This window comes from Microtus ochrogaster, chromosome 7 (genome assembly GCF_000317375.1).
Source record: "Microtus ochrogaster isolate Prairie Vole_2 chromosome 7, MicOch1.0, whole genome shotgun sequence".
In the NCBI taxonomy this organism is placed as follows: Eukaryota; Metazoa; Chordata; class Mammalia; order Rodentia; family Cricetidae; genus Microtus; species Microtus ochrogaster.
The window spans coordinates 48,573,162-48,588,009 of record NC_022014.1 but is presented as its reverse complement, the minus strand read 5'-3'; the positions used below and the strand labels follow the sequence as shown (position 1 = coordinate 48,588,009).

The window sequence follows — 14,848 nt, the reverse complement described above, 5'->3', positions numbered from 1 at the left end:
CTTACTCCTCTGACTTCCAGAGTGGAGCTTTGTCCAAGGGCTGAAGCATAGGGCTGTTCTCGTTCCCAGCTGGACCTAGCCAGTGTTTGCAGAATTATCTGTTCTCTGGCAACTTCGGAGTCTGGCTCAAAGACTAACCTACCCTGGCTCAAATGTTCTGCAAACCTCAGCTACAGCGCTCACGCCCCTTTTGCCTCACAGGGGCGGAGAAGGATGCAGGCAAAGGAGGCAGGTGACAGCTGATGGCTCAGCAAGACAGAAAACAACCGTCACTGCTAGAAATCAGAGGGCCAAGGTGAAAGATTAGAGACGTCCAAACACAGGAACAACGGTTCCCCTTTGAGGCTTGATGGAGGCCCCAGTGACCATCGAGATGGGGGAAGCGCTAGAGCGGCCCAAGAGAGTGCAAGGGCGGGGCCAACGCGGTCTGAGAGGGACTGCGTGGCGCGTTGGAGCATGCGAGGGGGTGCTGCGGCTAGAGGGGCCGGAACCGGCGTAGGGTGGGCGGGGCCTGGGCGGGCACGCGGAGTGTGAACGCACGGCGGGAGACTGAGGTCTGAATGGCGCCCTCTCAGCAGTCTCGGGTCCTGCGGTGCTGCAGCTGCCACCTCTTTCAGGCGCATCAGGTGGGATGGGCGCCTGCCTCCCCCTTTTTCTTCGCAGGATGGTGGGCGAGACGTGGCGGGCTGCGTCTCGTATGGCCTTGGGAAGTGACAGTGAGGCTGAGGGCTGTGCTTCTTCGCCGTCATTTTACAAAGTGTCTTTGGCCATTTTGTTTGTTTGTTTTTCTTATTGTTGCTAAGGGTTCTACACCGGACGGTGGGCACGCTATCGCCCAGGCCCTTGTGTATCGTTTTTATTTTTGAGTGGTCGTAGAACCCACAGTTGAAACTCTAGCTTGGGATGCTGTTCCTTAGGTGGGGTGTTTGTCTAGCATTCACACTGCCTAAGAGCCTCTTACTGTAGGTGTGCCAATGCACGCCCCGGGGGTAGGAGGCTTTAGCGAGTTTGAGGCCAACTAGGAATTCTAGAGATCCTATCTCAAAACAAACCTGGATACTATATTAGAAGTTTGGGCCGGGCGGTGGTGGCGCACGCCTTTAATCCCAGCACTCGGGAGGCAGAGGCAGGCAGATCTCTGTGAGTTCTAGGCCAGCCTGGTCTACAAGAGCTAGTGCCAGGACAGGCTCCAAAGCTACAGAGAAACCCTGTCTCGAAAAACTAAAAAAAAAAAAAAAAAAAAAAAAAAAAAAGTTTGGATACCCATTTGACATGGGTGTGTCTGGGTGTAGCTTGGTGCCTCTGTCTGCAGTTTCATCTGTGGGGGAATAGTCACCCCTCTGCTCATTGGAGCCTGCACCACTGATACCTAGTTAAACACAACTGTGGTTGGTATTTCTTTGAAATGTTTTGTACCTCAAGCTGCCTTGCTTGGCCTTCTTAGGCAAGTTCTCTACTCCTAAGCTATATGTCCAGTCCCAATCATAGTCTTGCTGATAGTGGTTTTGTTGTTGGAGAGGGATTGGTTTGGTTTTGAAGGTGTTTTAAAGGCATAATTTTAGTATTTACCTTAGATTGACCCACAATTCCTAATCCCCCTGCCTCAGCCTCCCAGGTACTTAAATTACACGTCTATGACTCCATGCCATGCCAGTCACAGCAGCCTTATGAGTCAGCTCAGATCTCTTTGTATTGTTAAGCATAACATTTCTTGATATTTCACCAAGAAACTTTGGTATTTTTATTAAAAAAAAAAAAAAAAAGACTTATTGCCTGGCGATAATCTCAGCACCCGGGAGGCAGAGGCAGGGGCAGAGATCTCAATTCAAGGTCAGCCTAGTCTACAAAGCGAGTTCCAGGACAGCCAGGGGTACACAGAGAAACCCTGTCTTGAAAAACCAAAAACAAAAAAGGATTTTTATTTTATGTGTATGAATGTTTGCCTACATGTATGTATGTCTGCACCACGTGCAACCTGGTACCCACAGAAGCCAGAAGAGAATGTTAGATCTGGAGTTGCAGTTACAGACAGGTGTGAGCTGCCACATGGGTACTAGGAACTGAACTTGGATCCTTTTGGAAGAGTAGCCAGTTCTCTTAACCACTGAGCCATATCTCTAGCCCTGTTATGGAATTTTTTTTTCCTTGTTGGAGATTAATTCCAGAGCTCTGATCTTGCTAGCTGCCACTGAGTACTGGAGAGAGAGAGAATGTGTGTGTGTGTGTGTGTGTGTGTGTGTGTGTGTGTGTGTGTGTGTGTGTGTGAGTGATGCATATTTGTGTGCAGGTGCACATGTGAAGGCCAGAAGGAAACATTAGTTCTGCTATGTCATTCCTCCTTATTTCTCTGATACAGGGTCTCTTAGTGAACCTGGAGCTAGGCTAGCAGCTGGCAATCCCCACTGGTCCTGTTTCCACCCTCACCAGTCCTGGGAATACAGGCTCATGTGGCTATATCCAGTTTTTCACATGGGTGCTGAGATCTGACCTTAGGTCCTCATGTTTGTGCAACAAGTTCTTTTTGCCCACTGAAACATCTCTCTAGCCCCTCTGTTTCTTTTTTTTCCCCTCTTTCTCCCTCCCTCCCTTCTTTTTTGGACCTTAGGGTGAAAAATCTAACTGGGTTTTACTTCATACAAATGACCAATTTTCCCAGCACCCACCTATTAAATAGTACATCCCCACCCCTCACCTAAAATACTACCTTCAGGTACAGCTAAGTTATTTCTGATTCAGTTCCATCTAGTTGTATGCAGTTGTGTGAGCTCTAATTTCTAAAATTTCCTCGTAGGTAAAAAAGAGTCTCAAATGGACATGCAAGGCTTGTGGAGAGAAGCAGTCCTTTGTGCGGGTGAGTTCTGACCAGCCTCACTCTGCACAGCCAGCATCCCTTTCTCTCACAGTTCAGCCCAGAGAGCGGCTGCACCCTGCGCTCCTTCTTCCTGGAACTGCAGGGGTGGAGCAGTGCCTAGATAGCCTCTGTCCTTCACTTGGTTGTTCAGCGAGTGTCCCTTGAGTACCTTCTGAGTGCCAGGCCAGGGAGACAATAGGAAGTAGGAACGTTGCCAGTGTTGCGCTCACAGATGTGCTTGCGTAGAAGGAGAAATAAATAATTCACATGTGCGCACACACGTACATCCATAATTTAAATCTAGATGAACATCTTGAAAACACAAAGGGCATGTAATGGAACAGGAGTACCTGGAGAGATTTGTCAGTGGTCAAGAATGCTTGCTGCTCTTGGAGAGGACCAAAGTTTGTTTCCCAGGATGCATATTGGGCAGCTCATTGTTGGGCCTAAGTGTGCATGTGGGTGTTGTCCAGCCCACACTGACAGTCCGTGGGAACAAAAGCTTGGTTTGTTGGTTTACTGATGGGCCCTCAATGCCCAGTGCACTGTCCTGTCCACAGTGAGTGCTCAACATAAGTGTCTATTGGATGAGTAGATAGACAGCCAGTCCCACAATGACGAGCACTTTGTCATTTTCTTTGAGACTGACAACTCTGCAGTGAAGATTTCCATTTACTTGTTCTTCAGTTCTGGGGTTGAACCCTGGGCCTTGTGCATGCCAGACAAGCACCCTGCCACCAAGCTGTACCCCTGTACCTGCAGTGAACTGACTCTTTGTTCACTTGACCAACTGTGTACTATTTCCTTAGGACAGAGTCCTAAATGTGCACTGCTGTTTTAACGGTTATCTTTCCAGGGAGGCTCATTTAGGTGAAGTGACAGGCAGAAACACTTTGAGCGCTGAGGGTGTAAATCACTTGGTAAGAGTGCTAGTCTAGCACGCATGAGGCCTCGGGCTTGATCTCCAGCGAGTTGTAAAAGTGGATGTGGTGTTGTGCACACTTGTAATCTCAGCACTTGAAAGATAAAGACAGGAGAGTCAAGAGTTCAGAATCAAGGGGCTGGAGAGGTGGCTCTGCAGTTGAGAGCACTCACTGCTCTTAGAACCTGGGCTTGATTCCCAGCACTCACATGGTGGATCACAACCATCCATAACTGCAGTCCCTGGAGATCCAATGCCTTCTGACCTCCAAGAGCACTAGACAGGCAAGTGGTGCATTAATACAAATGCAGGCAAAACACTGACACATAAATAAGATGAATTGTGGCAGGTTTCTTTTGAGCCACCATCCTGCTCCCTAATCATGACATGGAGACTTATTAGTTATGAATGCTTGACTTTATGCTTGTCCCACTAGCTCTTATAACTTAAATTAACTTGTTTCTCTTCATCTGTGTTTTGCCTTGGGACTTTTTACCTTTCTTTCATTCTGCACTTCCTACTCTGCGTCAGAAGATTGATCCCAGGCATCTCTTCTCCCTTGTTCTCTTCTCTTGTTCTTTCTCAAGCATAGATTTATCCTCCTATTTATCCTGTCTGCCCACCAGCCCCACCTATCCCTCCACTGACTAGCTATTTATTGACCTTTCAGCCTTTATTAGACCAGTCAGGCACCTTAGGCAGGAAAGGTAGAACAACAAACATCTTCACATAGTTAAACAAGTGGAGGAGAAACAAATGTAACACACCTTTACATAGTTAAAATAATGTTCCACAACAATGAATAATTTAATTTTAGAAAAAAAAAGTTCAAGATCATCCCCAACTACATAGAATTTTCCAGGCTACATGAGACTCTGTCTTAATAAAAGGGAAGAAAAGCTGGGTGGCCTCTAATCCCAGCACTTGGGAAGTAGAGGCAGGTGGACCTCTTGAGTTTGAGGCTAGCCTGGTCTACTAAGTGAGTTCCAGGGCTATACAGAGAAACCCTGTCTTGAAGCACCAAACAAACAAAAGGAATGTGCTAACAGTGATAGGTGTCAAGAAAAATAGACAGAATTTGGCCCTGAAAATCTACTAAAGCAGAATTGTGAGTTCAAGACCATCTGTTGATGCTCACTGTTATTTAAAAAGGGGGGGGGGGGGCTGGCATCATCCTGTTCCCTGCCTCTCCCCATCTTTTGGGGTTTCTTTAGGCCTTTCCTGTTTGTTCCCTTCAGCACATAGGATCATACCCTTCAGGGGATCCACACAACCACACACCCTCAGCCTGCATGGCTAGTCAGTCCAATCATGGATTCCTGGGAGAAGCAAGATGATTTACACGATCCCATTTCTGGGCCAGTCAGCTAAGATTGAACTCCCGAGATAGGGGCTTAAGTTCTCCAAGAAGGCGGGCTTTACCTGCAGTGCAGGTGCACTGGTGCTTGCTTAGGGTCGCCAAATGACTTATCATAAGGAAGTCATTTCTGTCCTCTCAAGAGGACCCTAAGGAGGGACAGAAGATGTTCTGTTATTCCCTTAAGGCTACCTGCAGTTGCCTCCAGCCAAAGGGGCAAGGGCATTGAAGAACTCTCAGGAGACTTCTAGGGCCAGGCTTCAAAGTAGCTGACATTGCAGTAGAAAGAGCTACTGTTGTCCTCACACACCAGAGACAGACTAGAGAATGAGTCTGGTTTTGTGTCTCCATAGAGCACCTCGATATACAGGGAGCTCTTAACCCAGATGCAGGTTATCAGCGGTTTTTAACCCTGCCTACCCCTGTACCCAGCTCCTCTCTACCAATCCTCACTTGAACACGCTGCAGACAGAACAACACTTCCTACTAGACCATGACTGCTGTGGCCAGTCAGTGACCTCCATGTTGCTAAACATAGGTTAGTTCACGGTCCTCACGTGACAACTTATTAGCAGCATTTTTCGTGGCTTGTAGCTTCCACCTCCTTAAAACATTTCCTGTTGGCCTTGCAGTTTGTCTGGTGCTGGCTTCCTGGCTGTGGTTTCAGTCTGCCTGATGGTTTCCCCATCTCCCCAACTTCTCAACACTGAAGTACACTGGACTACAAGCTTTCCGCCTGGGCTCTGGCTGCTCTCCCTTGGGGAGAGATTGCTGACTAGGGGCTAAGATCCAGCTCAGTGGGGAGTCGAGATACCCTGAAGCTCCCAGGCCTGTCCTGTCCCCAAGCTCCTGAGCACTGCCCCACTCACCTCCTGAGCTTGGATTCACTCCTTAGCACCTCAAATTTGAAAAATGGGAACTCTGCCCTCCTGAACCTGCTGTCTCCGCTATCATCCCCAACTCTTTTTTTTTTTTTTTTTTTGGTTTTTTTTTCAAGACAGGGTTTCTCTGTGGTTTTGGAGCCTGTCCTGGAACTAGCTCTGTAGACCAGGCTGGTCTCGAACTCACAGAGATCCGCCTGCCTCTGCCTCCCGAGTGCTGGGATTAAAGGCGTGCGCCACCAACGCCCGGCCTCCCCAACTCTTTTTGTTTTTTAAGATTTATTTATTTATTGTGTATACAACATTCTGCCTCCTTGTATGCCCAAACGCCAGAAGAGGGCACCAGATCTCATTACAGATGGTTGTGAGCCACCATGTGGTTGCTGGGAATTGAACTCAGGACCTCTGGAAGAGCAGTTAGTGCTCTTAACCACTGAGCCATCTCTCTAGCCCCTCATCCCCAGCTCTTCAGTGTCAGGTATCTCTTTCTTGTTTGAACTAAAAGCCTTGCCATCACCCTTGGCCCCTGTTTTTCTTTTATACTCTTCATCAGCAGGTTTTGTCAGCCTTGCCTTCAAGTGAGGTCCCGAGTGGCCTCAGCTAACCACAGCGCCTGAGCTGGCCTCTTTTTTGCCCTGCTGCTGGCAGTAGCTTCCTAACTCACCATCTGTTTCTGTCATCAGGTCTCTTCCCAGCACTGCAAACAAAGGAATCCCCTGAAAACATTTTGTTAAACAGGGCATGGTGGGCACAGCTGCACCCCAGCACTCAGAGGAAACGACAAGGTTAAGAATTCAAGGTCAGCCAGTCCACCGTCTTTAATCCCTGCAGTCAGGAGGCAGCATTCTGTGAGTTCGAGGCCAGGTGGTCTACAGCTGAGTTCCAGGAGAGGCTCCAAAGCTACCCAGAGGGGGGAAAAAAAGGAAAGAAAAGCTCAGGAATTCAAGGTCGCCCTCAGCAAGGAAGAGGTCAGAGCCAGCCTAGAATACTTGAGTCTATTTTTAAAAAGAAGAAACTAAGAAAAGGTGCTGAGTTGTATGCTGCTCTGCTAAGAGCCCCAGGCAGCCTATGTTCCTCTATTGTGAGGGGCGGTGCAGACTGAAAGTATATAGTCTCTGATTCAAATGGCAGGGTAAGAACTGCTACAGGCAGAAACTTTTATGGTTTTTATTTCCTGGGGGAAGAGATTGCTGGAATATGAAGCCAGGGTTTGCACATGCTACACACATGTTTCACCTCTGAACTAGGCATTCAGCCTCAAGCCTTCTCTTTAAGTTTAATGTCCTTCCCAAGGCAACAATTCAAACCACTAGCATGAATTTTTCTGTTGACCCTTACATTGTAGAGTGCCGGTTTGAAACACAAATAAGAACGCTTAGTGCACATCATCAGAATTACACAATTCATCGTTCCCAGCTCATCTGTGCCTGGACAGTGGACAGGCGGAACACATTAAACTCAGCTATCTGGGTTTTTTAGTTTGGTTTTGTTTGAGACAGTCTTGCTGTGTAGTCCACGCTCCCTTCATCCGGGCTACCCTGAGACCTTCAGCAGTTCTCCTGCCTCTACCTTCTGCATGGTAGTGTTAAAATCATGGCTGCAATGCCCTGCTTTGCTCTCAGCTGCTTTTACCTCCCTCTTTGCTTCCTGGTCTGGCTGGAAGGCCTGGCTTCCCTGGGCTACAGCGCCACCCACCTTGCAGTATTAACGTCATATACAGAGTGCACTTGGTCCCAGTCAACTCCCACACACCAAGAATCACAGGAATTCTATGGCCAGCATGCATTGATAACTCCATCTGTAGATATGGTGGCGGGGAACAGTGGGCACTTAGCACATATCTCTTCTGCTCACAGACATGATGCCTTGTCCTGTTGGGCTTCACCTGTAAACCACAAGTTCAGAGTTCAACACTCAAATCACAGCCACTCCCCAGTATCCATGGAGATGCTTCTATAGAGTGACATGTAACCTCTACATGTCCTGCAGCATGCTTTCTTGAGGGGTGAAGAATGGGATTATTACAGTGCCCAGGCGATCTTGTACTCCTGTGTTCAAGTGATCCTCCTGCCTCAGTTTCCCAAGTAACTGGGACATAAAGGCTCATGCCACTACCTCCCTTGTTTTGCTTTTGTGGGCTTGGGGGAACATAGGGTCACTACATAGCTTTGGCTGTCTTAGAACTCACAGAGAGCCAACTGCTTCTCCTTCCCAAATGCTGGGTTTAAAGTGTGTGCCACCACTCCCAGCTCCTCCAGTGTACTTTAAATCACCTCTAGGTGAGTTGTAATAGCTTTTATAGTGTGCATGCTGTATATGTGCTAGGCTACACTGTTTCGGGAATAATGACAGGAAAAAGGCCTATATGTGTTCAGCATGGACAGACTTCTCCTGAGGTTTTTCCAACTGCAGCTACTTGATTCCCCAATACAGGCTTTGGTAAGTAGAGGTTGTTTGCTTTTAAACCACTCCAGAGCCTGGCGGTGGTGGCACATGCCTTTAATCCCGGCACTCAGGAGGCAGAGATGGGTGAATCTCTTGAGTTCGAGGCCAACTTGGTCTATGTTATGCCTGCATCATGCATCTCACCCGCCTACCAGAGACCATCAGGAGCTGGGGTTCACATGCAAAAGCAAAGAGCCTTTATTGCAAGATCGAGCTCGGGCTCTCCATCTGTCCGTCACAGCTGCTGAATCAGGAGAGCATTGAGCTCAACTGGCAGAGGATGTGGGAGTAGGGGAATTCCGGATTCAGATGGGGATTGAACTCCTGATTGGGCAAGAGTGGGGCAACAGAAGTCTTGTCAAACAGGGATTGGTACTGGCATCGATGCAAGGAAATTGGCAACCTATATATAGGTTAGGTAAGCTTTTCTTAATGTTCTGGAGCATCTAGTACTTGTCTCAATTCTGATTGGTCCTCCACAGGGTTCAGTCTGTGGTTTTTCCTAGTTATTGTAAGGACGAGGCCTAGTCCCAGTATTAATGTTGTTAGGCCTCTTCAGTCTACACAGTGAGTTACAAGACAGCCAGGGATACACAGAGAAACCTGTTTTGAAAAACAAAAGAAAAAACTCTTCAGAAAGAGTGGTCAATCCTGTACATTCTTTGAGAGTGTGTGCACACTTTTTAGAGACAGGGTTTCACTGTGTAACAGCTTTGGCTATCCTGGAACTAGTTCTGTAGACCAGGCTGGCCTCTGTCACCTGAGTGTTGGGATTAGAGGCATGCTCCGCTACTGCCTGGCTTTTGTTGTTGTTGTTGTTGTTGTTGTTTTTCCAAGACAGGGTTTTTCTGTATAGTCCTGACTGTCCTGGAACTTGCTTTGTAGACCAGGCTGGCCTCAAACTCACTGAGGTCCACCTGCCTCTGCCTCCCAAGTGCTGGGATTAAAGGTGTGCTCTACACCACCTGGCACAACCTTTGTATTCTTAACAGTGTCTCAAGCTTTACAGGTACTATCTTAAATGTTTCTCACCATTCTCCTAACACTTTTTAAATGTGTATTGGTGTTTTTTCCTCTCAGGCTTATGGTGAAGGCTCTGGTGCTGACTGTAGACTCCATGTCCAAAAGCTAAATCTGCTGCAGGGACAAGTGTCAGAGCTGTCACTCAGGTACAGTGTTTTGAAAGGAGTGGTAATTTTATCTTGTTTCCATCTTGATGAGAGGGTGGGCGTTTGCCATGGATAAATCCCTTACAAGTCCGTGTGCCACTGCGCAGTTGGTTACACACCCTGAGCAGTCCTCTCTATGAAAATAACTAAGAGTCCAGGTGGTAGTCCCTTTAATCCCAGCACTCAGGAGGCAGAGGCAGGCAGATTTCTGTGAGTTCAAGGCCAGGCCAGCCTGGTCTACAAAGTGAGTTCCAAGACAGTCAGGACTACACAGAAAAACCTTGTCTTGAAGTCCAAGATTCTCCTGCCTCTACCTCTCGAGTGCTGGGATTAAAGGCATGCATCACCAACAACAACCGAATTTTTTACTGGCTAGAAATTTTGAATTTTTGTTTTTTATTATTGTGTCTGTATGGATGTGCAAGCTAGAGGACAGCTGTGTGACATTGGTTCTTTCCGCCTCCCTGAGAGCTCTAAGGGTCACTCCACTCAGGTCACCTGCTCGCGGCAGTGCCTTTACCTGCCGAGCCATCCCACCAGCCTTTGGCTGTAACAGTCTAAATGCAAGCCTAACTAGCAAGAAAATAGGGAGCCTTGAGAGGTCAAAAGTGAAGTGAAAGTCAAAATCCACAGAAGCACCTGAACTGCAGAGGGGCTGGAGCTGTAATCTGGAGTTGACATATGGATATCTGAGGGGCACGAGAAACACTGGACAGAACAGAAGGCTGAAGTGTGGGATTCAGCAGGGGACTGTCCTGCTTGTATTTCAAGATGGAGTCTCACCATGTGGTCCTCTGTGCAGGTGCAACACCTTTCCTTACTTTATTGAAACTGGCCTCAAACTCTAGCTCCTTCCTCTGCCTCCAGACACTGAGATGACAGAGGAGTGCCACCACACCTGGGTCTGAGGATCTCATAAACAGTTGAGTCCCCAGAGACTTAGCCCTATTACACAGGTGAGCTACAAGGACACCTGCTGTGAAACAGGGTGCTTGCCTGTGTTGACCTTGGCAGTGGCCGAAGGAATCCATCCCCAAGACTTTGACACACAGGGAAGCCTTCCCTCAGGCTTCACCCTTTCTTCTCACCCTGAAAAGCCTCATGCCTAGAGTTTATTTTCCCATTATCTCAGGCAGTGGAGGTCAATGCAGCTTTTCTCTGGAGAGCTTATCTTCAGCCTGGGTCTTTGAGAACTCCCACAGACAAAAAAGATCAAGGACTGGCTATGCAGACTTTAAAATTGATAAGTGTGCCCAAGGAAGCTTGTGAGCATGAGCAGCGGCCAGAGATATCAGACCCACACACTCTTAAGAATATGTGTTATGCTGGGCAGTGGTGGCGCACACCTTTAATTCCAGCACTTGGGAGGCAGAGGCCGGTGGATCCCTGTGAGTTAGAGACCAGCCTGGTCTATAAAGTGAGTTCTAGGACAGTCAGACCTGTTACACAAAGAAACCCTGTCTTGAAAAGCAAAGACAAACAACTGTGTGTGTGTGTGTGTGTGTGTGTGTGTGTGTGTGAGAGAGAGAGAGAGAGAGAGAGAGAGAGTGAATTACACGCTTACTGTATTCAACCAAAAACAAACAAAAGGCAGGGAAGGCAGAGCTGATAATCTGAGAGATTTAGAAATAGTCAAGTGAAGGCTGGGTACAGTGTGTGTCCCTGTAATCCTAGCACTAACTAATGGGATGGAGGCCAGAGGATCATAAATTCAAGGTCATCCTTGACATAGTAGTGAGGCTGAGACCAGCCTGAACTACATGAGACCCTATCCCAAAATGAAGAAATCACCCAGATGGACAGGTATATGGATGAGTTCTGGAATGCTCACAAGGCACTGGAGCCTTTCTTCCCTTGGGGTTAGGATGTACCACCTTCCTGGCACATGCATGAGTTCTCTTCGCCTCTCTGTGGGTCTCTCAGGAGCTCTGGGTCCTGCCCTTTTGGTCTTTATGTAGATAGACAGAGTTGCTGATGAGCTGGCAGGCAGTCTAGCATGGCCTGTGAGCTCAGCATTCTTGGCTCTGTGCAGCATTCTTCCCTCCAGAGCATGGGGACATGACCCTTCTAGAATGAAGAGGCTGTGGCACCCTTCTCATGGACAAGGGAAGGAAAAAGAATTTATGGATAGTTCTAAGACAGAAAGGCAGGCCAACATTAGAGTTGCTTGCCCACCTTGGGAAAGGAAAATAACGCTCTCGATTGTCTGGATGGAAATGGCGGTGGTCCTAGAAGCAGGAGACACAGCTCTGCTGGCTACAACCCTGAGTTCTTTCAGAGCTTCAGATGAGGCTAGGATTCTTTTTTGTTTATTTTATATTTCTTAAGACAGGGTCTGTTTACAGAGCCCTGGCTGCCCTGGAACTCACTGTGTAGACTAGGTTGGCCTCAAACTCAGAGATCCAGCTGCCTCTGCCTCCCAAGTGCTGGGATTAAAAGTGTGCACTACAACTCCTGAAGAAACTGGGATTCTTGACCTTACCACAGAAAGAGTCTCAGGACAAATCAGACAAACAAAAGTTTTGAGTTGGGTGATGGTGGTGCATGCCTTTAATCCTAGTACTCAGGAGGCAGAAGCAGACAGATCTCTGTGAGTTTGAGGCCAGCCTGGTCTGGTCTACAAGAGCTAGTTCCAAGACAGGCTTCAAAGTTACAGAGAAACCCTGTCTCAAAAAAACAACAACAAAAAATCGTTTTTGCTAGGCCTGGTGGTGAATGCCTTTCAATCCCAGCACTTAGGAGGCAGAGGCAGGTGTCCTTCAAGGATTAGGACAGCCAGGACTGTACAGTGAAACCCTGTCTGGGGAGAAAAAGAAAGTTTTAGTGATGGAAAGAAGGTCCAGCAGTTGGGAGTGCTGGCTGCTCTTCCAGAGGACCTAGGTTTTTTGGTTTGGTTTGGTTTGGTTTGGGTTTTCAAGACAGGGTTTCTCTGTAGCCTGACCTGGAACTAGCTCTTATAGACCAGGCTGGCCTCGAACTGATAGAGATCTGCCTACCTCTGCCTCCCATGTGCTGGGATTAAAGGACCTAGGTTTAGTTCCCAGCACTCACACAGTGGCTCCCAGCTGTCTCAAACTCACATAGTTCATCTTCCTTTGTCTCCAGAGTGCTGGGATTAAAGACGTGGGCCACCACATCCTTCAAAGTTCTTGTTTGAAATATCTCTATAAAAATGAAATGAAAATTGTCTTTATGCAGACAGTATGTAGTGAATTTTGTTAGTTATCTCAAAATTCTCAGCTCTTGAGAAACTTAAGGTAGATTTGGGTGAGGAGCTCTTTTTTCTTCTCCCCATAATGTTCTCTGTATTTCTTTCTGTGTGAGACTGCATTTGGAAGTTTGGTGGTGTAGGTGGTGAAAGAATTTACAAAAGGGAAAAAAAAACAGACAAAGAGAGAATTTACTGCAAAGCGCTGATGTTGAGGACAAGTCCCTGATGAGAGCTCCTGGGACTGAGAGGGGAGTTAAGTGTGTGAGCTCTATGCAGGCGGACAGGCAGTGTGTTCTGCCTTACCGAGTAGTAAATTTTACAGTGGAAGAGGTTAGGCTCCGGGCATTCCTGTAAGACACTGTGAGTCACTAGGGATCAAGCTTCAAATGATCCTGAGTGCATTATTAAAAGTGAGAATTTTGCTTTTACTTTTGGCCTTTTGTGTTTACATTTTCTTCCTGACAGATGAGCAAGGTAGTGAAGGACAGGCTTCTGAACCTTGAGAGCTGAGTGGACCGGAGCTGCTCCTTAGCTTTGCTGATCCATCAGAGGGTCCCAAGATCTTATGATGTAGACTTTTGAAAGGCATTTGCAGAGGGGAGTAGCTGTTGCAAGGCTAGACTGTGACATCATTTGAGACCTGAGGTCCTTTGTGGCAGGAGACAGGCATCACTGATGATAGAGCAATTGTTAATGTCCCTGAGACAATACCATCTGGAGTTTGATGACCAAAAAAATTCTAGAAGGTTGAAATAAGGTTCAAACCGCAAAGCAAAGTGACAAATTTAAAGACAGTGGGGCCAAAATAGACAGACCAAGTGCAGCCAGCCAAGTTACCCTGATGTCCTAGCCCAGGGGCTGATGAACCTCGGGAAAAGCAAATGTGATTTGGAACTGAAGGAGTCAGGAAAACACAGAGTGGAATAAGATGTCCGTGAGAGGGCAGACAAGGTGGTTCCGGAGGTGAGCTGCTCGCTTTGTGAGCCAGGTGACCGCAGTGCCACACCTGGAGCTGTGTGAGGGAAGAGAGAACCAACTCCATGAAGTCGTGTGCTGGTTCCAGGTGTGCCACCCCCAACATGCTCACTTTTTTTTAATTTTACAAAGAAATCTTACTAGAAAGGTAAGAAGGACCAACCATGGCCATGTTTATTCAAACCGTGGGAAACTGGCAGTGGAGAAGAACAAAGCCTGGCATGCAGGAAAAGCCCCACACATTAGGAGAGATCAGGAAGACAAGAGCCTACTGGTCCTAGGGCAGCAGACAATTCGGGTTTTATTTTATTTTCCTGTAGGTCCTTAGGATGGAAAGACTCAAGATAGGAAACAGCTGCAGATAGACTTGTTTGGTTGATTGGTTTTGATTTTGATGGTTTTTACAATAATAGAAGAAGCAGAAAGGTGGTTATTTATCCAGAGACAGACATTTTCATCCTGATGGGCAGATAGAACATCCTGAAAGGACTTAGGGCCGTCAACAGAGGATCTGCCTTGTGGGGCACAGGAATGGTGAAAAAAGCACCATGCAGACATCTTCTAGGAGGCTGGAAGATGGCTCTGCAGTCGGGAACTAGAGCTCCCCTGCAGAGGACCTGAGCTCTAGCCCCAGCACCCACGTCAGGTGGCTCACAACCACTTAGCCTAACACTAGCTCCAGGGGGTCCAGGTATCCATGGGCACCAGCTTTCACAGACACGAACCCTTCCCCAAACACGTCATTAAAAGTACAAATAAATCTTTAATAAGAAAATCCACCTGTCATTTGGGTAATTCCAAAATCGGGATCTGTGGCTTATGGCTTACTTACCAGAGTTGACCTTTGGGATCCCTTTTAATTGGGCTAAATTGTCTCCCAGTGTTCTGTAGGTCTGTAGAAGCATCAGGTCTCCTGGCTGACCCAGTCAGGCTACAGGCTCTGGTCAGGAGACGGCAGAATTTCACTTTATAACATTGCTAGTTGCTTTATTTTTATTTACTTTTTTTTTTTTTTTTTTTTTTTTTTTTTTTTTTTT

General features: G+C 47.3%; 1 protein-coding gene across 1 annotated transcript in view; it reads left to right on the top strand.

The window, feature by feature from the left end:
- The first annotated feature begins 522 nt into the window (after window positions 1–522).
- The window catches only part of Mrnip (MRN complex interacting protein), a 24,796-nt gene continuing 10,470 nt past the window's right edge, over window positions 523–14,848 (top strand). Inside the window, 3 exon segments of the mRNA XM_005350157.3 lie at window positions 523–626; window positions 2,792–2,851; window positions 9,537–9,625. Of these exon segments, the coding sequence (XP_005350214.3) occupies window positions 561–626; window positions 2,792–2,851; window positions 9,537–9,625 (215 nt within the window). The 5' untranslated portion in view covers window positions 523–560.